The sequence below is a fragment of the Hydra viridissima genome, unplaced genomic scaffold (genome assembly GCF_058129835.1).
Source record: "Hydra viridissima isolate aposymbiotic clone 2 unplaced genomic scaffold, HvirCarnegie_v1 scaffold_15, whole genome shotgun sequence".
Taxonomy (NCBI): domain Eukaryota; kingdom Metazoa; phylum Cnidaria; class Hydrozoa; order Anthoathecata; family Hydridae; genus Hydra; species Hydra viridissima.
Window position 1 is genome coordinate 1,790,975 of NW_028324314.1, and position 16,203 is coordinate 1,807,177.

The following is a 16,203-nucleotide window of genomic DNA, read 5'->3' on the forward strand; positions in this document are numbered from 1 at the left end:
GCAAATTCCTCCATCGGTTTGGGCTTCTCAAAACCCAGATTTAAATCCAATAGAACATCTTTGAGAACATTTCGATCGTCAATTGAAAGGAGAAAAACCGACCAACAAAAATGATTTATTCCAGGTGCTTTCGGATTGTTCGGCAAATATCCCCATAGATGGTCTTTTCAATTTAGTTGACTCTATACGTTGTTTTTGTAAAGCAATATTAAATCTAGTGGCTATCCAACAAAATACTAATGTGTGAAAATACTGTCTGCAAAAACTGCATGAGTCACTCTTTTGATTTTGAGATATATGCATTTTAAGATTTTGATTGCACTTTGAAATCAGACTATATCAGATAGATTATTGATGTTTATATATGTTAGGTAGAATGTTGAAGTACAAGTATTTATGTATAAGAATGTTGAAATTTGTCAAAAGATTGCTTGTAATAAATTAAAATAGGTTCACTGACATTTTTTAAACTTTCTTGTCAAAAAATTAATAAATCCCTATTGTTTAATTTTTAAATAATGGTAAATAAATGTAAAAAGATAAAATAAAAAAAAGCACAAATTCTATTGTCCAAAAATATAAAATAAATGATTGATGAATTTAATAACTAGTTTTAAGTTTCTTTATAGTGTAAATACTTTTTTTAAAATTAGTTATAATTTTAAGTTAATTATTTTTATATATTTTTATACAAAAATAATTAACTTAAAATTATAACTAATTTTAAAATTAGTTATAATTTTAAGTTAATTATTTTTGTATAAAAAATAATTAACTTAAAATTATAACTAATTTTAAAATTAGTATTTGCTTTTTCTCTGTTAGCTGATCACAGAAAAAAACTGTTTAAGTTTTCCAAATGTGGAAATAATTTTACGCCATATACTTGACTGATGGGTCAATTTTAGTGAAGAGTGATGTTTTTCTAAAATGCTATGTAATATGTCTAAGTCATCATTCATTCACTAGAGAAAAAAAAGAAATTCTTTCCTTTTAGCAGAAAATTCATACATAATCATTTTTTAAAACTTGTTTTAATTTTTATTAGTATATGTTAATTTTTGGTGTTTTACATTAGTATTTATTTTAATACTACATTTATATTAATCGCAAAAAAAAAATTTTTTTTAAATAAGTGTTTATTACAAGGAATCTTCAACTCATTTTATTCATGAGCTCGAGCTTCTGCTGAAGAGGAACTACGTCTGCTCCGATATGTTGTTGCCATCTTTTACCTTTATGGTAGAGAATAAAAGTGGGCATCGATTTGGCCCCTTCTTGACTTGCTAACTGTTGGTTGGTTGGTACATCAACCTTAGCAAATTTTATTTTTCCGTAACGTTTGGTTAGCCCCTAAAAAACGAAAAGTCAAACTTTAATAAGAAAATAAAAGATTGCATTCATATAGAATTCAGAGGATTTATATGAATGTGAATTCAGAGGATTTATATAAATCTTTTTGAGGGATAATTGCATGAGCTTGATTAAGACTAACCCACTTTAATGTAAGCTTTTATTGTCAGAAAAGTTAAGTTAAGATTAAAATTGAATTAAAAAATTATCGCATGAGAAGTGTGCAAAAAACTAAAAAGTCATAATCAAATTGAAAAGGTTCATTTATAATTGAATCACCCTGTGTAACTCAATAAGTATTTATTTCATTAACATCGTGCTTTAATTGTCGTTTCTAAAAAATCTTTCGAAATATTTTTACTTTTAGAAACTTTCGGCATATGCTTCTTCACAAGATTTCTAATTAATATATTTTTAGTAAATAGAACATATTTTGATGTTTTTTTTTAGAGAAAAGGTCACACTTACCAAAAGCTTTGGTTCAATAAATTTACAGGCGTTGCAGTAAGATGCGCTGAACTCTACAATGACAAATTTGCTTGATTTTAAAAATTCATCGAATTGAGCTTTATTTGCCAGGATTTGAATCGTGAAAACCTGCTCGATTAAGAAACCAAAAAATACTAAAGTCGGTAAGCAACAGTTAAGCTTCATTCTGAACCGACAAAAGATATTCTACTCAGGCTGAATACACAGACTAAATTTAATATTTTTTATTTTCTCGCGTTATTCGGTTAAGTTTGTAGAGGCACTCATTCGAAAAAACTCTGAAAAACCCATTTGCAGCATGACGAAATGTTAAAGCAAAAAAGCTTGCTGGATCGATTGCATGGATTGCATTTATCTCTTCAATCGAGAAAATAAAATAGCGGGAGAATATTTCTGAAGTAAATATATCCCGAATGGTGCTTAAAAAGGTTTTAAGAAATGTTTGCGGTTGAATGATTCACATCTTGCTTCTCGAAAAAAAAAAAAAAAAAAGATATTAACAAAGTCCGATCCAAAATCAAAAAGTTTTAAAAAAATTTGATGATAACAAATGATTATTTGTTACTAAAATTTACCTGGAAACGAATTAGACATTATTGAAAATAAAAGGCTAATAATATTTTATATAATATCTGCTGTAACACTCAAATAAAACGTGCAAAAAACATGCAAAAAATATTGAGGAGTGGGAAGTAGAGGGAAACTTCTTACACTAATTTTAGTTTGATTGATTATTTGGTTGTTATTGAATCGTTAAAGATAAGTGAATATGATACCCTCCATTCAGATTTCATGCACTTCCTCATTTTTAGTGAAAAATGGAAAAAGTAAAAGAAAGAAATTAATTTCCCTGTGAAACATTTCTCAACTTTTAAAGTAAAAAATCTCCGTGGTAACGTCCAGTAGAGTACAGCATCAAAGCATTTCTGAGAAGATCAATTATTCGAATGAAGAATACGTACTCGTATTCCAATGTAAAATTGAGTTGTTTTTTTTAAGACATTTTGGTTGTACAATTAAGATTAAGAAAGTATGTATTTGACTCAAAGTTTGACCAGAAGACGTTTTTCTTTCCAACTTTTTTCTTCTTTTTTGTTATGTTTTTTTAAAGGATGAAAGCTCCTCTGTCTTATTCTGACGAAACCATCTTACCTTTCTGAGAAATGAAAAATAGTAATTCCTGAGGTGGCATCGCAAATTACGGAATAGTTATTATTTCTAATAAAAGACGTTTCCTATCTATTTAACCCTGACATATAACTTTTAAAAATCATGGATTTTTCCCATTAACGTAAATTTTTGACGATGATCTCTTAGGCAGAATATCTTACGTTTAGCAGAGGAAAAAAACCGATTACTTCTCTAGCAACAGGTATGCGGCTATTTAGTGTTCCAAGTGGTGTGTAAAATTGTATGATAAACGTTATTATTTAAAGTTTTGATTTGAATGTCGAGAAGTTACGTTAAGACTGCTAACAACTTTAAGTTCAGAATAATTTTTGCCTTTCTAGTGAAAAGTAATTAAAATAAATATTAGTGTTACTATGTTAACATATTTTATTAATGTGCGATAAAAGTGTGACCAGGTTAAAAATTTGATTTTTAAAAGTCAGTTGGGGATACCGCATTATCCATATTAACTACTGTTGATCCGCCATCACGCTATATAATCAATTGTCAAAGAGTTCATTTAAGAGTTTCATACAAATTGCCCAATATTTTCTTCAGAACAGAATGAATACCCACCGACAAATTAGCGCTGATGGCGGTTCATGCCGATTTCTTAAGCAATTTTTTTATGCTAAAATACAAACCAAATTTTGAAAGGAAAAATGTAAAAAATTATAAAAAATGATAAAAAATGATAAAAAATATAAAGAGCAACAAAATTCTAACGTGTTTACTGTTGTTATCTATGAGCTGAAAATTACTTTTTAGCAGAATTTCTGAATTTTACTGAATTTCTTTTCTAACGATAAACTTTTTGGCAGGAGCATCAGACAAGATATTTCTTTTCTCTAAGAAGATCTTCATAAAATTTATTCTCTGATTAAAGTTGAACACACATATATTTAAGAGAACACTTGAAAAAGGCGTTTTTTTTTCCAAAAAATATCAACTGAAATAAAATACAGATGGATTTTAAATTAGTTTTGAACGTTCAAAGTTATAACCCCCCACCCCCACCCCTACCCCACCCCGCCCCCCCACCCCGCCCCCCGCCCCACCCCGCCCCGCCCCCGCCCCACCCCACCCCACCCCACTTAATGAATACTTATACTTAATATACCCACAATAACCACCTATTGAGAAATTTATGTTCTAAACTTTATTTCATATACAGTTCAAAAATGTTTTGATTAAAAACATGTTTTTACTGCTAGTTAATTTTTTTTTATAGTTAAAAGTCTTAAAGTTCTTTTTTACATAGACATATGAGTACGCATTTAAAAACAGCTTCTGATATAATAGTTCTCAAGCGTCCACACAAACTTCAGAATGAGGATAAATTTACTAATCAGATTTTTCTTCAGGAAAAGTAAAAACCTGTACATATAAAAAAAAAACGGGTGTTTTGTTGCATCTCGAAAGAGATTAGATTTTTGTAATTTGTGAAGAAAAATTATTTTAATTAAAGTAAATTATAATTTTTTAAAAGAAAATATTGCTATGATTGTGGATGCTATTAAATCTTTTTATGAAAATAAGCTAAAACTAGAAAAAAAAAATTAAAACAAGTGATGAAGAACTTCCCACTGGTCCCTTTTATTGAAATATAATTTCTGATCAAAATTAAGTTTTTTCGAAGGTCACAAAGGTAGTTTCAGAGCTACGATTATTTCAGTTTAATGATGGCGGTAAAGCTAGCAGTAATCATTCCAATTAATAAACAGAAAAAGATCAAAATACCAGAGAGGATTCTAGATATTTGTAAAGAAAAAAATATCGAAGTCAGTTCTCTTAACGTTGATGACGACGATTTCTTTGAAAGTGGTCCTTTTGACGTTCTTCTGCACAAGATAGAAGATTTTTATAACGAATACTCTCCCGAAGAAGCTTTAAAGCGTACTCAAAAGGTCCAAGAATATGCTGCTAGGTATCCTAATATGGTTATACTCGACAACTTTGAAATTTCAAAGCAAATTACTGATAGAACTTTTATGACCAATGTTATACAATCTTGTTGCATGACAGTTGATGGTATAACTGTCTTTGTTCCAAAGATAATTGAAATTCCTGAAAATTCAACACTCGAAGAATCAAATCATTTGGTTTCTAGCAGTTCAATGAAGTTTCCAGTTCTTGCAAAACCACTTTCTGCTAGTATGGATCAAGGATCACATGATATGGTTTTGATATTTTCTAAAGAGCATTTATGTGATCTTCCGATACCATGTTTATTGCAAGAATTTTGTAATCACTCTGGTATCATTTATAAAATATTTGTTATTGGAGATCACATAAGTTTTTGTGAAAGACCATCAATAAAAGATATTAACCAATCTGACCAACCTAAAGTGACACTTTATTTTGATACAAGAGATGTGTCAAAAACTGGAAAGGCATTTATACCTGAACTCCATGGAAGCGATCCAAATGAAAGAGTTTGGCTTTCTTCTGATGAAAATCCAGACATGTTAAACATAAATGTTGTAAATGCAGTTGTTAAAAAAGTTAAAGAAGTATGCAATATTCATTTGTTTGGATTGGATATATTGATCGAAAAGGAAACTGGAAACTATGCTTTAATTGATTGCAATCAGTTTCCAGGTTATACTGGTATCAATGAGAAGTATTTTCCAAAATATTTAGTGGAATTGGTTCTTAAATTAGCTAACAAGCAATAAAATTGATCCATGCATTGCTTTATTCCTTTTTTATAGTATAGAAGCTTAACGAAATTAGAAGTGGTTTATGTTTTTATTTTGTATGTTGTATACTATATCTTCTGTATAGCTTCATACTAGATACTTGAATTTATATTTACTATATGAGAAGTAACATAAGCTTATATTCTGTGTGTTTGCATGTGTGTGTATGTGTCTGTCTGCAAATGCATGCGCCTGCAAATACAAAAAAAGTTACCATTTTTAAAACTTTTACATTACTATTTATTGTTTTGAAAAGTCCAAATAAAGTTAAAAACCAGGAATCTCCACATTTCTTGTTTTAAAAGGGAAGCATTTATGTTTTTCAATTTTTATATTTTAATGAATTGTTAAATGTATCATAATAACTTATGTGTTTAAAATGGTAAATATAATAATATTTTATGTTAGAGCAAAAATATATCATCTTAATAATTTTTCGTTTAACATCAAATAAAGTCAAACTTTTACTGGACTAAAATAACTAAGTTAAACACTTTTACTTAGTATATTTAGATCCCAAGCTTTTCAGTTGATGTTTTTAAAACTTAAAAAAAAAATTTTTTTCTTCTGAATGTATTGAAATGTGGCAATAGAAAAATTATCTTTTAAAAAGCAGCGTGAAAAAGATAGAGGATTTGTAAAAGTTTTTCCTCTCATATATCCTACCATGTTTAATTTTCTGAAAGAAATAAAATAAGAGACCATTTCTGCATTCTTTTCCAAAACTTTCTTTAAGAAATCTCTTTATGATTACAAATTCTGTTTTACCATAAAAAATGTAAATGGTACCATTAAATAATAAATCCGATTCATCACAGATCAAACTTTTCAAACGTATCAAACATAAAAAAGGAAAGTTGCTAAAGTTGTGTTGATTTAATCCGGAGGCACATCTGCACAAATCAGGCATCGATCAATGAGATATACTTTCATTTGATGAATAAATTCATGACGGTCGACTAAATAAGCTGTCAGTATTCAGCTATCGTGAAAATCTAACTTAGTAATCGTTAATTCTTCAACTTTCTAGCCTTTCCATTGAACTTGAAAGTCTTTCCATAAGTGAAAGTATTCTATGGGCCTTATTCCTGGATGAATCACAAAAACTACACGGTCAGGATATGTAGAAACATAAAAAGGGAATGAGTAAAAATGGGTGTATATTGGTTTATTTCTAACAACAAGGAATTAGGCAACATAAGAAATTTCCAAACTTCACACAAGTAACTGTAAAAAAATTTAGCTTCTGAAAGAGATTTGAATTTCAAAATTTCAGTTTTTGGGAAATTGATCCTGAGTCTTCCGAACTTCAGACTTGCAAATAAGTGTAACTCAACGTCGTTAATGCATGTTCTGGAAAATACACGAATTTTGCGTTTTTATAAAAAGGTTATGTTTCACTGTATTTTTTCAGCCCAAATAATTTTTTTTTTTCAATTTTTTTTTTCTACTAGCGCTTTAGTTTGTCTAAAATCAAACAAAGTTAATTTTTTTTTTAATTACTCAAGTTTAGGTATAAAATTTTGCTTAATAGTTGATGAACCATATTTTGGTATAAAATGGTGCTGCTCTTAATGAAGATAAAACATTAAAGTGAGAAAACAAGTTTTAAGTTATATATTTAATTTCTAACCAGTCATATGTCTGGAAACATATTAAAGGTCGAAGAAAATTAGTTATTTTAAGTTTAAAATCTGTTTTTTCCATTTTATATGAAAGTTTTTATTAAGGTGGCTCACCCCCATTAAGTCTAACTTTTTATTTATAAAATTTCTAAACTTGTTTTTAATTTTTTATATAAGGAAATTACATTAAAACTTTAACTTTTCAAAATAAAAATTAAATTTGCATTTTTTGATGCTGAGTCAGCATAATTTGTCTAAAATCTTACCTTATCTAAAACAATGATATCTTGAGTAAAATTTGCACTTATTACACCATATTTTGCCAAATTGTAGCTAAATAGTTGCTTTAGGGCTGGAACTAAAATTTTTTTCAAATGTTAAAAAAAACTAAAATGGCAGCAATAAATGTGCCGAAATCGATTAATTGCCTGTGTCAGTCTGACAAACTACATTGAAACTAACTCATTTATACTTAAAATATTACAATTCTAGTTCCAGCCCTCATAAATAAGTTAATACACAAACTGTGAAAATTTGAAGAAAAAAGCTTTAACCAAACTGAAGATATTAACGTTTTCGTAAGAAAAACATATTAAAATAAGAAAGTCTTAAAAAACGCATTTTAAAAAAAAAACAACAAAAACAAAAAGTTTTTTTTATAAAAAGTTACTAAAAACTGCCACTAGCATAAAAGTTCACATCATCCTTCTCTTTCTCAATGTCTAAATAACCTTCATTTATTGAGCTTATATGTTTTCTTTGTTTTTTATCAATATCAGTCAATTTTCTTGACATACTTGATTATCACTTTTTATCTTTTTTGTAAGCTCCTTTTTTCGAAATTAACACCTCCAGAAAACCCAAGCATTTTAAAAATGCAACTTAAAGAAGAAAATCCATCATTGTAATTTAAAATAGAAGAATAAACAGATATTCCAAGAATTTTCCTTGCAGTAAAAGTAGTTTTAGGGCATCACTTCCAAATGAAACCACTCAATGACTCTTTGCAGTTTTGTGTCATCCCATGTAAACACTTTCTTAGCATTTCAGGGTTTGACAATTCTTGAAAAATAGGTTTAATTTCCTCCATAATTGTCACAGGTAAATTAATTTTTTATCCATAGCTTGTTTTACCCATAACGTTATCTGATTGCCATTTGCACCAACTGTTTTTCACTTTTAAACAAAATTGATGACGAGTGACTTCATATGGAAAGTTTGTACAATGGTAAAGTACAGCTATTACAGAATTTCCTATACTCAGTAGGTTATTTTTATTTTGTCTTATAGCCATTTCAACAAAGTTCTGAATTGTGTCACTAGCTTTGAACTAGAAGCACTTCGATTTATAGATGGTGATGAATAAAATGTACTTTCAAAGTCACAGTTTGGACATTGTATTATAATTCCAATAGAAAATCCCATACCTATAGATTCATTATGAAAAATAGTTAGCTTGCTATTACACTCACTGCATGTAGAATACTGTTCAAATACATTTTTAATAATTCTAAAGTTACAAATAAAGAAAAAACTGTCAACTTTGGAATCACAATTTGTTGCAGCACTTAAGTCATGTTATTTATTAAGCTTTGATACACTTGTTGTTTCTAATTTCCTGCTACGACCATTTACTTCCTCTGCTCTCCATGTTTACCTATTTCCTTGATATTTTCACTTTAAATTTCTAATATTATTTCTTTTGTTCGCCATATCCAGATAGATAGTTTTCAGTTCAGTTACATTGTATTAATGCTACAGAGCATATTTTTAAGAAATATTATATTTTACAGAACAGTAGAAAAGCATAATAGATCTAACATTGAAAAATACTTCAAAACTTAAAGTTGAAACCTTCCAGAAAAAATGAATAAATTTGTTGTTTATACCGTTGCTATGACGTTGCTAAGGAGTAGGAAACTGTATTAACCACAAAAATGGTATTTTTTGTTACTTTTTAAGCATATAATAGTAAAAATATATTTTGGATTTTGTACTTCAATGCTTAAAATAACATAATTCAAAAGAAAAAAAATTTTTTTTTTTTTGATTTTTAATGGGGGTGAGCCACCTTAATATGAGTGTGAAGAACACACAAATTGACATACTACTAGCTAGATTTTTAAAGCTAAACCTCTTAAGGTTTACTTAAAAGTCTAAGCTCAAAATTAATACATTCCTGTGATATGAACCACCCCTATTTTATTATGCCATAAAACTTTTTAACTAAAATTCCGGTCTTTAAATTACCATAGATTAATGTAAACATGTAAAATTCTTTTGTTGGCTATGCATAGCTAACAAAAGAAAGACAATATTTTGTTGAATATATATATATATATATATATATATATATATATATATATATATATATATATATATATATATATATATATATATATATATATTTTATTTTTTTGTAAAATATATATATATTTTATTTTTTTTACTCCATCGCAAAAGATGTTAAGTTTTAAACATTATCTATAGATGTTGTTTAAAACTTAACATATCTTTTAAAACTTAACATATATTGTTTGTAAACAAATGTTGCAGACCGGAAAAAAAATGTTTGTTATCACCGAGAACAAACAAGACAAAAAAGTTTGAGAACATGCATTAACGGCGTTGAGTAATTACAGTAGATAAACACAAGAACTTAAAGGAAGTCATTAACTTGTTATATACTTTTGAGTCTTTTTTCTAGAACTTGCATTCAAAATGCGGAAGTCTAGGTGTATTTTGAGGAAAACGATATAAATTGAAAACAACAACTTTGATTAGTGATTATTATCAATAATATATCTGAACACACTACAGACATGAGTAATAATATAAAACTATAAATATGTGTGATTTTGAATAATGTCGTTTTTCTTTATGTTCTTAACTATGTTGAGATGTTCAACAACACCTGCAGGAAACAAATTCGATGTTCCCCAATATTACCTGCAGGTAATATTGGGGAACATCGAATTTGTTTCCCTTCAGTGGAACCTTCTTCACTATCAAGACCAATTTCTTCTAACGGAAACAGACATTTTGGTTTCTTTGCAGTTATGGCTGCAGGTAAGATCATCGTAGGCTTTCTACTATCAACTTTCAATCAAGCTTCGGTCCTTGGATTTCCAGTTTTGTCACCTCTTAATTGTTCAATCTGGGCGTATGTGAGGTCAAGGGCTTTTCAAAACCCTCACAACAGTGTCAACTCCCTGAAGGCTGCTATCAAGAAGGAATGAGACCAAAGCTGAAAAAATGAGTCAAGATGCCTAAGGACTTTATCCAAACCACCTATTCCAAGTTAAGGAGTCAACTTGAAGTTGTAAAAGATGCTGAGGGAGGACATATTGAATAAGAATGTGGTAAAAGATGCTAAGGGAGGACATATTGAATAAGAATGTGGTAAAAGATGCTGAGGGAGGACATATTGATAAGAGTGTGGTAAAATTGGTTATAAATACTTTATCAAATAATTTTTGTTTGACTTAAAAAAACGTAAAAAGTTTTCATTAAACATACTTTCAATATTTTCATTCAATATTAAAAGTTTCTTTTAATACAGTCATGAAAATGACTTCGATGGTTTTGGACAACCTGAAGGAGAAATTGAAGTTGATCCTCATCTTTTGGTAAAATCTTGAGTAAGGGTCACCCTTCTCCCAGCTTTGTCATTAACAAAATTCAGGATGCGATTACTAGCTCTGTTGAGCAATGGCGAAGTTGCCTTGTTGAGCCCAGATAAAAGAAAAAAAAAAAAAAGAAAAGCAAATTCATCATTTGGAAAGAAAAATACACTGTTGATTTCGAAACATTTGCATAACACTTTCACAATTTTTTCATATCAGAAATTCGTTAAAAAAAATTTCAAAGCACAAAACGAACAAAAAACTGTTTGATGATTAAAGCTGTAATTGTTGATACCGAACTCACGAGTATTGAAAATTTTCTTGGATGAAAGAAAATACAAGTTTAATGCGTTGTCCAGCTCGATTATTTTTTTTAATTTAGATTTAATTCGGATCGACGAAAAATTAGTTAAGGTCCGAATAAAATCCGTAAATAAAATCATGTGTCATCTCTGACTGCCGCGCACATTTTGCATATATTCAGGAAGAATTTCTTATTCTTTATTTATTTTTTACGCAGTGCAGAAATTTCAATTTAAATATTTAAATTATATTTCGGCTGCTTGAAACTGACGAAAAAAAAAAATTAAATTAATGATAGTTTTTCAAAATTATTATTATCAAAAGAATTCAAACAGAATCAGTATAGACATAATGAAGTCGCAGTGGCTGTTGGTTATAAAGACATAATTTTCACCTATTTTTTGTGACCTTTGAAATAAAAAAAAAAGCCCTATTTATTTGATTCCGGCGTCTCAAGTCTCTTTGTTCTTTTTATCTTCGTACAGTTTATCAACTTCTCTATAATATTCTTCTATGGGAACCTTAAATCTATACACGGATCCCTCTTCGGTCACACCCCAATCTAAATAAAAGAGCATAAATAACCGAAGAATTACTGACAAAGTCTACGTTTAACAGATTTTTAGATTTCTCAATGAAACTACCATAAGTCATAAAATGAAATGAAATTTTTTAAACAATTTCCTGCAACGAAAATCTAAATTGGAAATATAGTTCAACCGATCATATTAAGTTGATGCTAAGCAACCGTACGCGATTAAGTAAGATTCGAAATAAAGTCTTATACCCTTTTTTTTCCACGCTTGAAAAGCATTCCAATAATCATCAACTTGTTTTTTACAATTCACACGAAAATTTTCTTGTTCTTTCATATAACAGGCGTTCAATCGACTTTTATAAACTACCACCATTTGTTGCTCCACTAAACGCTCTAAAACCTGAATAACGTTTAAAAAATTGCGCCACTATTTATAAAATACTAATCACCTCCTTCAAAAAAAAATTCCTTTTTAACGATTTAAAACAATTACATTATAAGCAATAGATTTCGATTGAAACATCAGTAGTAAATATATATTGCTAAACTTTTATTACTCGGCAAGTTTATGATACAAATGAACCATTTATTACCCAAGCCCTATGTGCTGCATGCCATTGAACAGGATCACGTCGCTCAATTTCATCAAAACTTGGACCATATCTAGATTTTGGTGCAGGTTTGGGAGTCGTTGTTTCACTCATTACTTTACTGAAAAAACATAAAGATGTTCAACCGACGTAAAATATATAATCACACTTTCTAGTTGAAAATAAAGTTCTGCTTCAAAAGGAGAAACGAAGTAGCAAAAAAAAAAAAAAAACAACTTGAAAGTGCCATTTTCAGGTTGACTAAACTTTTTGTGCATTTTTAAGTGGAAGGAAATTTAACTAATTTTTTATCTAACTTAAAAAAAAAACAAAAAAAAACAAACAAAAAAAAAAAACACTTGCAACATTTTTATCAAAAAAATGTCAATAAATTAAGATACCAATAAGTAAAAATTTATTCTAAGAAATATTTTTTTCTGCAAAAATAAATATTTTTCCTTGCCCTGGATATCGTAAGATTTTCATGCTTCAAACAAGAAATAATTTTAGAATTAGACCTAAAAATATTTAAAAATCCCATTAAAAAAATGAAGACAAATTGAGAAAAAGTAATTGTAAAGATGTTTAAATAATTCATAAACTGAAATAAAAAAATGTTCAATCTTATCATTCTTAATTTACCCCTTTAATCTATTTTTGTAAAAAATAATAACTCCTTTTAAATAGCAGAAAAAAAACTAAAAAAAGAACTTTCTACCTTTTACTATTTTTAATGTTACTTAAAACTTTTATACAGAAACTTTAGTTGTTTAATAATTAAATATTACTGCACCTTTATATATATATATATATATATATATATATATATATATATATATATATATATATATATATATATATATATATGCATAGATGATATATACACAAACATCATATATATGCATTTATGATATTTATGAAAATATCATGAAATTATAACCCTATTACATTTATTAGAAGCATAAAATTGAATTGAAGATAGGAAATCTCAGAAGAAAATAAATAAATGAATAACTATCAATTTCTGAAATATTAAAACATTTTGCGGTTAAAAAAGCTATCATTTATCTGTGCGGCTAACCAATCAAAACCTTCGTAGAGGCCTTCACCTTTAGTTGCTACAGCAGGTTGTATAAACCATTTATGTGTTGTTATATCTGCAAGTCCTAATAAACTTTTAACATCATTTACATTACAAGCTCCAATAACATCCTGCTTGTTTGCAAATACTAGGACATATGCATTTTTTAAGTCATCTTCTTGTAACAGTCTATGAAGTTCATTTTTTGCCTCATTCATCCGATACTTATCAGAGCTGTCTACAACAAATATAAGACCAGTAGATCCTTTTAGGTAAACTCGCCAAAGGTTTCGTATTTTATCCTGAAAAATAAAACAAAATTTTATTAAACTTCAAATATTACCATAAAATCATAGATATTTCAAGTGTCTATGAACAAATGTATACCTAATGAATGCTTAATCATTTAATAAATAATTAATTTTGCTGTTAGTAATAATAGACCTGATGTCTTTATCAAAAGAGAACCTCTTATTGATCAGAGAAAGTGGCAATAATTCAAGAAAGGACATGAGCCTTCAAAATTTCATCCTCAAGCATATTTTAAGAAAGACAAGTGGCATCTTTTCTTGAGAAGAGATAATGAGTTTGAAAACCACAACCTGTACAGGATATTTAGACATTTGGACTAAGTAGATGGCATGAGGGATTTCCTTCACATTCTACTTGGCAATGAAATAGTCATTTTGGCTGTTACCAGCTGGAGTAACAGAAATATTCTTAATCTGAAAACAAAAAAATTTGCTTTTTTGTTCTTCAACATATGGAGGAGCTTTTCGGAGTATTCCAACTTCCTTTTTTATCTGAGGAGATGATATTTCTGTGTGGACAAAGCAACCATCTTATTCCATTAGCTTCTATTGTCAGAATTACAATAGGTTTTTTATTGTAAAGAGAAAAAAAAATTTTTTGGAACAAAATTTTTTACATCTACAAAATGTTTTCTTGAGCTACTTAAAACATTTTTGAAAACATCAACAAGTTTAATTTTAGAAAAAAAGATCTTTCTTTATATGTGGAATAAATAAACAACATTCCTTATAAAAATAAACACAGTCTCAAGATACCTGTCCACCAATATCCCAAACAGTAAATGCAATATTTTTATATTTGACAGTTTCCACATTAAAACCAATTGTGGGAACTGTAGATACAGTCTCATTAAGTCGAAATTTATAGAGAATTGTTGTCTTTCCAGCATTATCTAACCCAACCATCAGAATTCGAACTTCTGGACCACCAAATAAACGCTGGAAACCTTTCAGGAAATAATTACCCATTATTTAAACTTCTATAAAAAAAGAAACAATTTCTGTGATACAAATTAAAAATAATGAATTTAACTATAGCCTAAACTATTTACAACTGAGATGATGCATTTCTATAAATCTAAGCTATTATGATAATGCCTTGTTAACATGATTTTATCATACTATCTGAGATTTTTTTTTTAAATACATTTTTATTTGATTTTTAATTTAAAAATCAAATAATATTTTTTAAAAAAAAATATTTGATTATGTATTTGTAAAACTGAAAAAACAAAAATTGTAAAAATCTAATAATTTATTTACTGGGACAAAAAGACATGGTCTTTACCTACATCTTGTTAAAAGAAATATATACAAATCAATTTTAAGCAAATAATTGTTTTTAATGTGTAAAATGTAAGATACAGCTTTTTTCAAAGAAAACTTTTCTAACTTTCATTACACTGCGTCTTTTAAAATTATACATCCTTTTCCAACAAAATCCAATACATCTAGTTTGTAGATACTCAAAAAATATGTAAGTAAACAAAATTTCTATGTCTTCAAATATGTGACAAAGGATTACATCTTTATAGTAATACCACACTAATTAAAGATGCAAATATATTCAAACTTTTAAATATATAATTAGCTAAGATTTAAGTATTTTAAAACTCTCTTCCTCTCCTCTTTGGTTAATTTATTATATTTTCAGTAAATACCAGTGATTTGTTTCTAGTAAAAAGGTCAAACATTCTAATTCCATTTTGTAAAATCTACATTAGAAAATTTTAAATGAAAATCTAGTAATTGTAATACAAATGATGGTTTTTTTTCTTTTAATGATATGCTTGAGTGTGTGTGGGCAAATGTGTGTGAATTAAAAGCCTGTTATAAGTATACTATCAAACTGTGAGTAACCATTATTAATCAAATTTACACAAATTAGTATGAACAACCACAATTAATTTACAAATTTAAAGAAGCCAGTTTTTTTTCCATAAGCTGCTTTAAAATATTCAAGTGATTTGGGTAGTTTCACAAAAATATAGTCAAAACATGAATTAGCCAAGTGTTCCACAACGCTCCGTCATTTCACCGCCATTTACATTTAACATCTCGATAATTCGCGAAGACACGGTTATGGAGCGCCGTTTCCGAATTAGATTTTGTCATCTCATTAGATTTAAAGAAAATTGACACTTAAGCGAGGACTTCAACGATATCATCAAATGAAATTTCTTGTAAGTACAATGCATAAAAAAACCTTTTTGTAAGAGACTTTAGCAAGTATTATCGTTAAAAGTATAAGTATGCATAAATAATTATATAATATATAAATTGAAAATCATTTTGATAATTGTATCGGGTGTAGAATTTTTTCATCAGGATATCGAACACACGCTAAAAGGAGCTATATTACTTATATATATATTACTTATTCTAACATATTCCCCAAATAATGTGCTAATACAA

The 16,203-nt window shown here is 28.2% G+C and overlaps 3 protein-coding genes across 3 annotated transcripts; 1 reads left to right on the forward strand and 2 right to left on the reverse strand.

Moving 5' to 3' along the window:
* Positions 1 to 4,643: 4,643 nt before the first annotated feature.
* On the forward strand, positions 4,644 to 6,130 carry LOC145193036 (inositol-tetrakisphosphate 1-kinase-like). Its single transcript, XM_080070417.2, has one exon. It carries the CDS (start codon positions 4,692 to 4,694, stop codon positions 5,688 to 5,690), a length of 999 nt encoding a protein of 332 aa, XP_079926543.2. The 5' UTR covers positions 4,644 to 4,691; the 3' UTR covers positions 5,691 to 6,130.
* Positions 6,131 to 11,093: 4,963 nt separating this feature from the next.
* On the reverse strand, positions 11,094 to 12,561 carry LOC149878105 (NADH dehydrogenase [ubiquinone] 1 beta subcomplex subunit 10-like). The gene is made up of 3 exons (XM_090072942.1): positions 12,400 to 12,561; positions 12,056 to 12,206; positions 11,094 to 11,830 (listed from the first exon to the last, which is right to left on the reverse strand). Exons 1-3 carry the CDS (start codon positions 12,508 to 12,510, stop codon positions 11,721 to 11,723), a joined length of 372 nt encoding a protein of 123 aa, XP_089929068.1. The 5' UTR covers positions 12,511 to 12,561; the 3' UTR covers positions 11,094 to 11,720.
* Positions 12,562 to 13,387: 826 nt separating this feature from the next.
* On the reverse strand, positions 13,388 to 14,794 carry LOC145192758 (ADP-ribosylation factor 2-like). The gene is made up of 2 exons (XM_080070082.2): positions 14,545 to 14,794; positions 13,388 to 13,779 (listed from the first exon to the last, which is right to left on the reverse strand). The coding sequence occupies exons 1-2, from the start codon at positions 14,755 to 14,757 to the stop codon at positions 13,429 to 13,431; spliced, it is 564 nt and encodes a 187-aa protein (XP_079926208.2). The 5' UTR covers positions 14,758 to 14,794; the 3' UTR covers positions 13,388 to 13,428.
* Between the last annotated feature and the right edge of the window lie 1,409 nt (positions 14,795 to 16,203).

Bases quoted from the DNA above. Each gene is read 5' to 3' on its own strand.
- LOC145193036 (XM_080070417.2), top strand. From the start codon at position 4,692: ATGATGGCGGTAAAGCTAGCAGTAATCATTCCAATTAATAAACAGAAA.
- LOC149878105 (XM_090072942.1), bottom strand. From the start codon at position 12,510: ATGAGTGAAACAACGACTCCCAAACCTGCACCAAAATCTAGATATGGT. The intron at 12,207-12,399 runs GTAATAAATGGT...AACGTTATTCAG, and splicing joins ATGCAGCACATAGGGCTTGG to GTTTTAGAGCGTTTAGTGGA. The intron at 11,831-12,055 runs GTATAAGACTTT...TCTTTTATTTAG, and splicing joins TCAAGCGTGGAAAAAAAAGG to ATTGGGGTGTGACCGAAGAG.
- LOC145192758 (XM_080070082.2), bottom strand. From the start codon at position 14,757: ATGGGTAATTATTTCCTGAAAGGTTTCCAGCGTTTATTTGGTGGTCCA. The intron at 13,780-14,544 runs GTATCTTGAGAC...TTTATTTTTCAG, and splicing joins TTTGGGATATTGGTGGACAG to GATAAAATACGAAACCTTTG.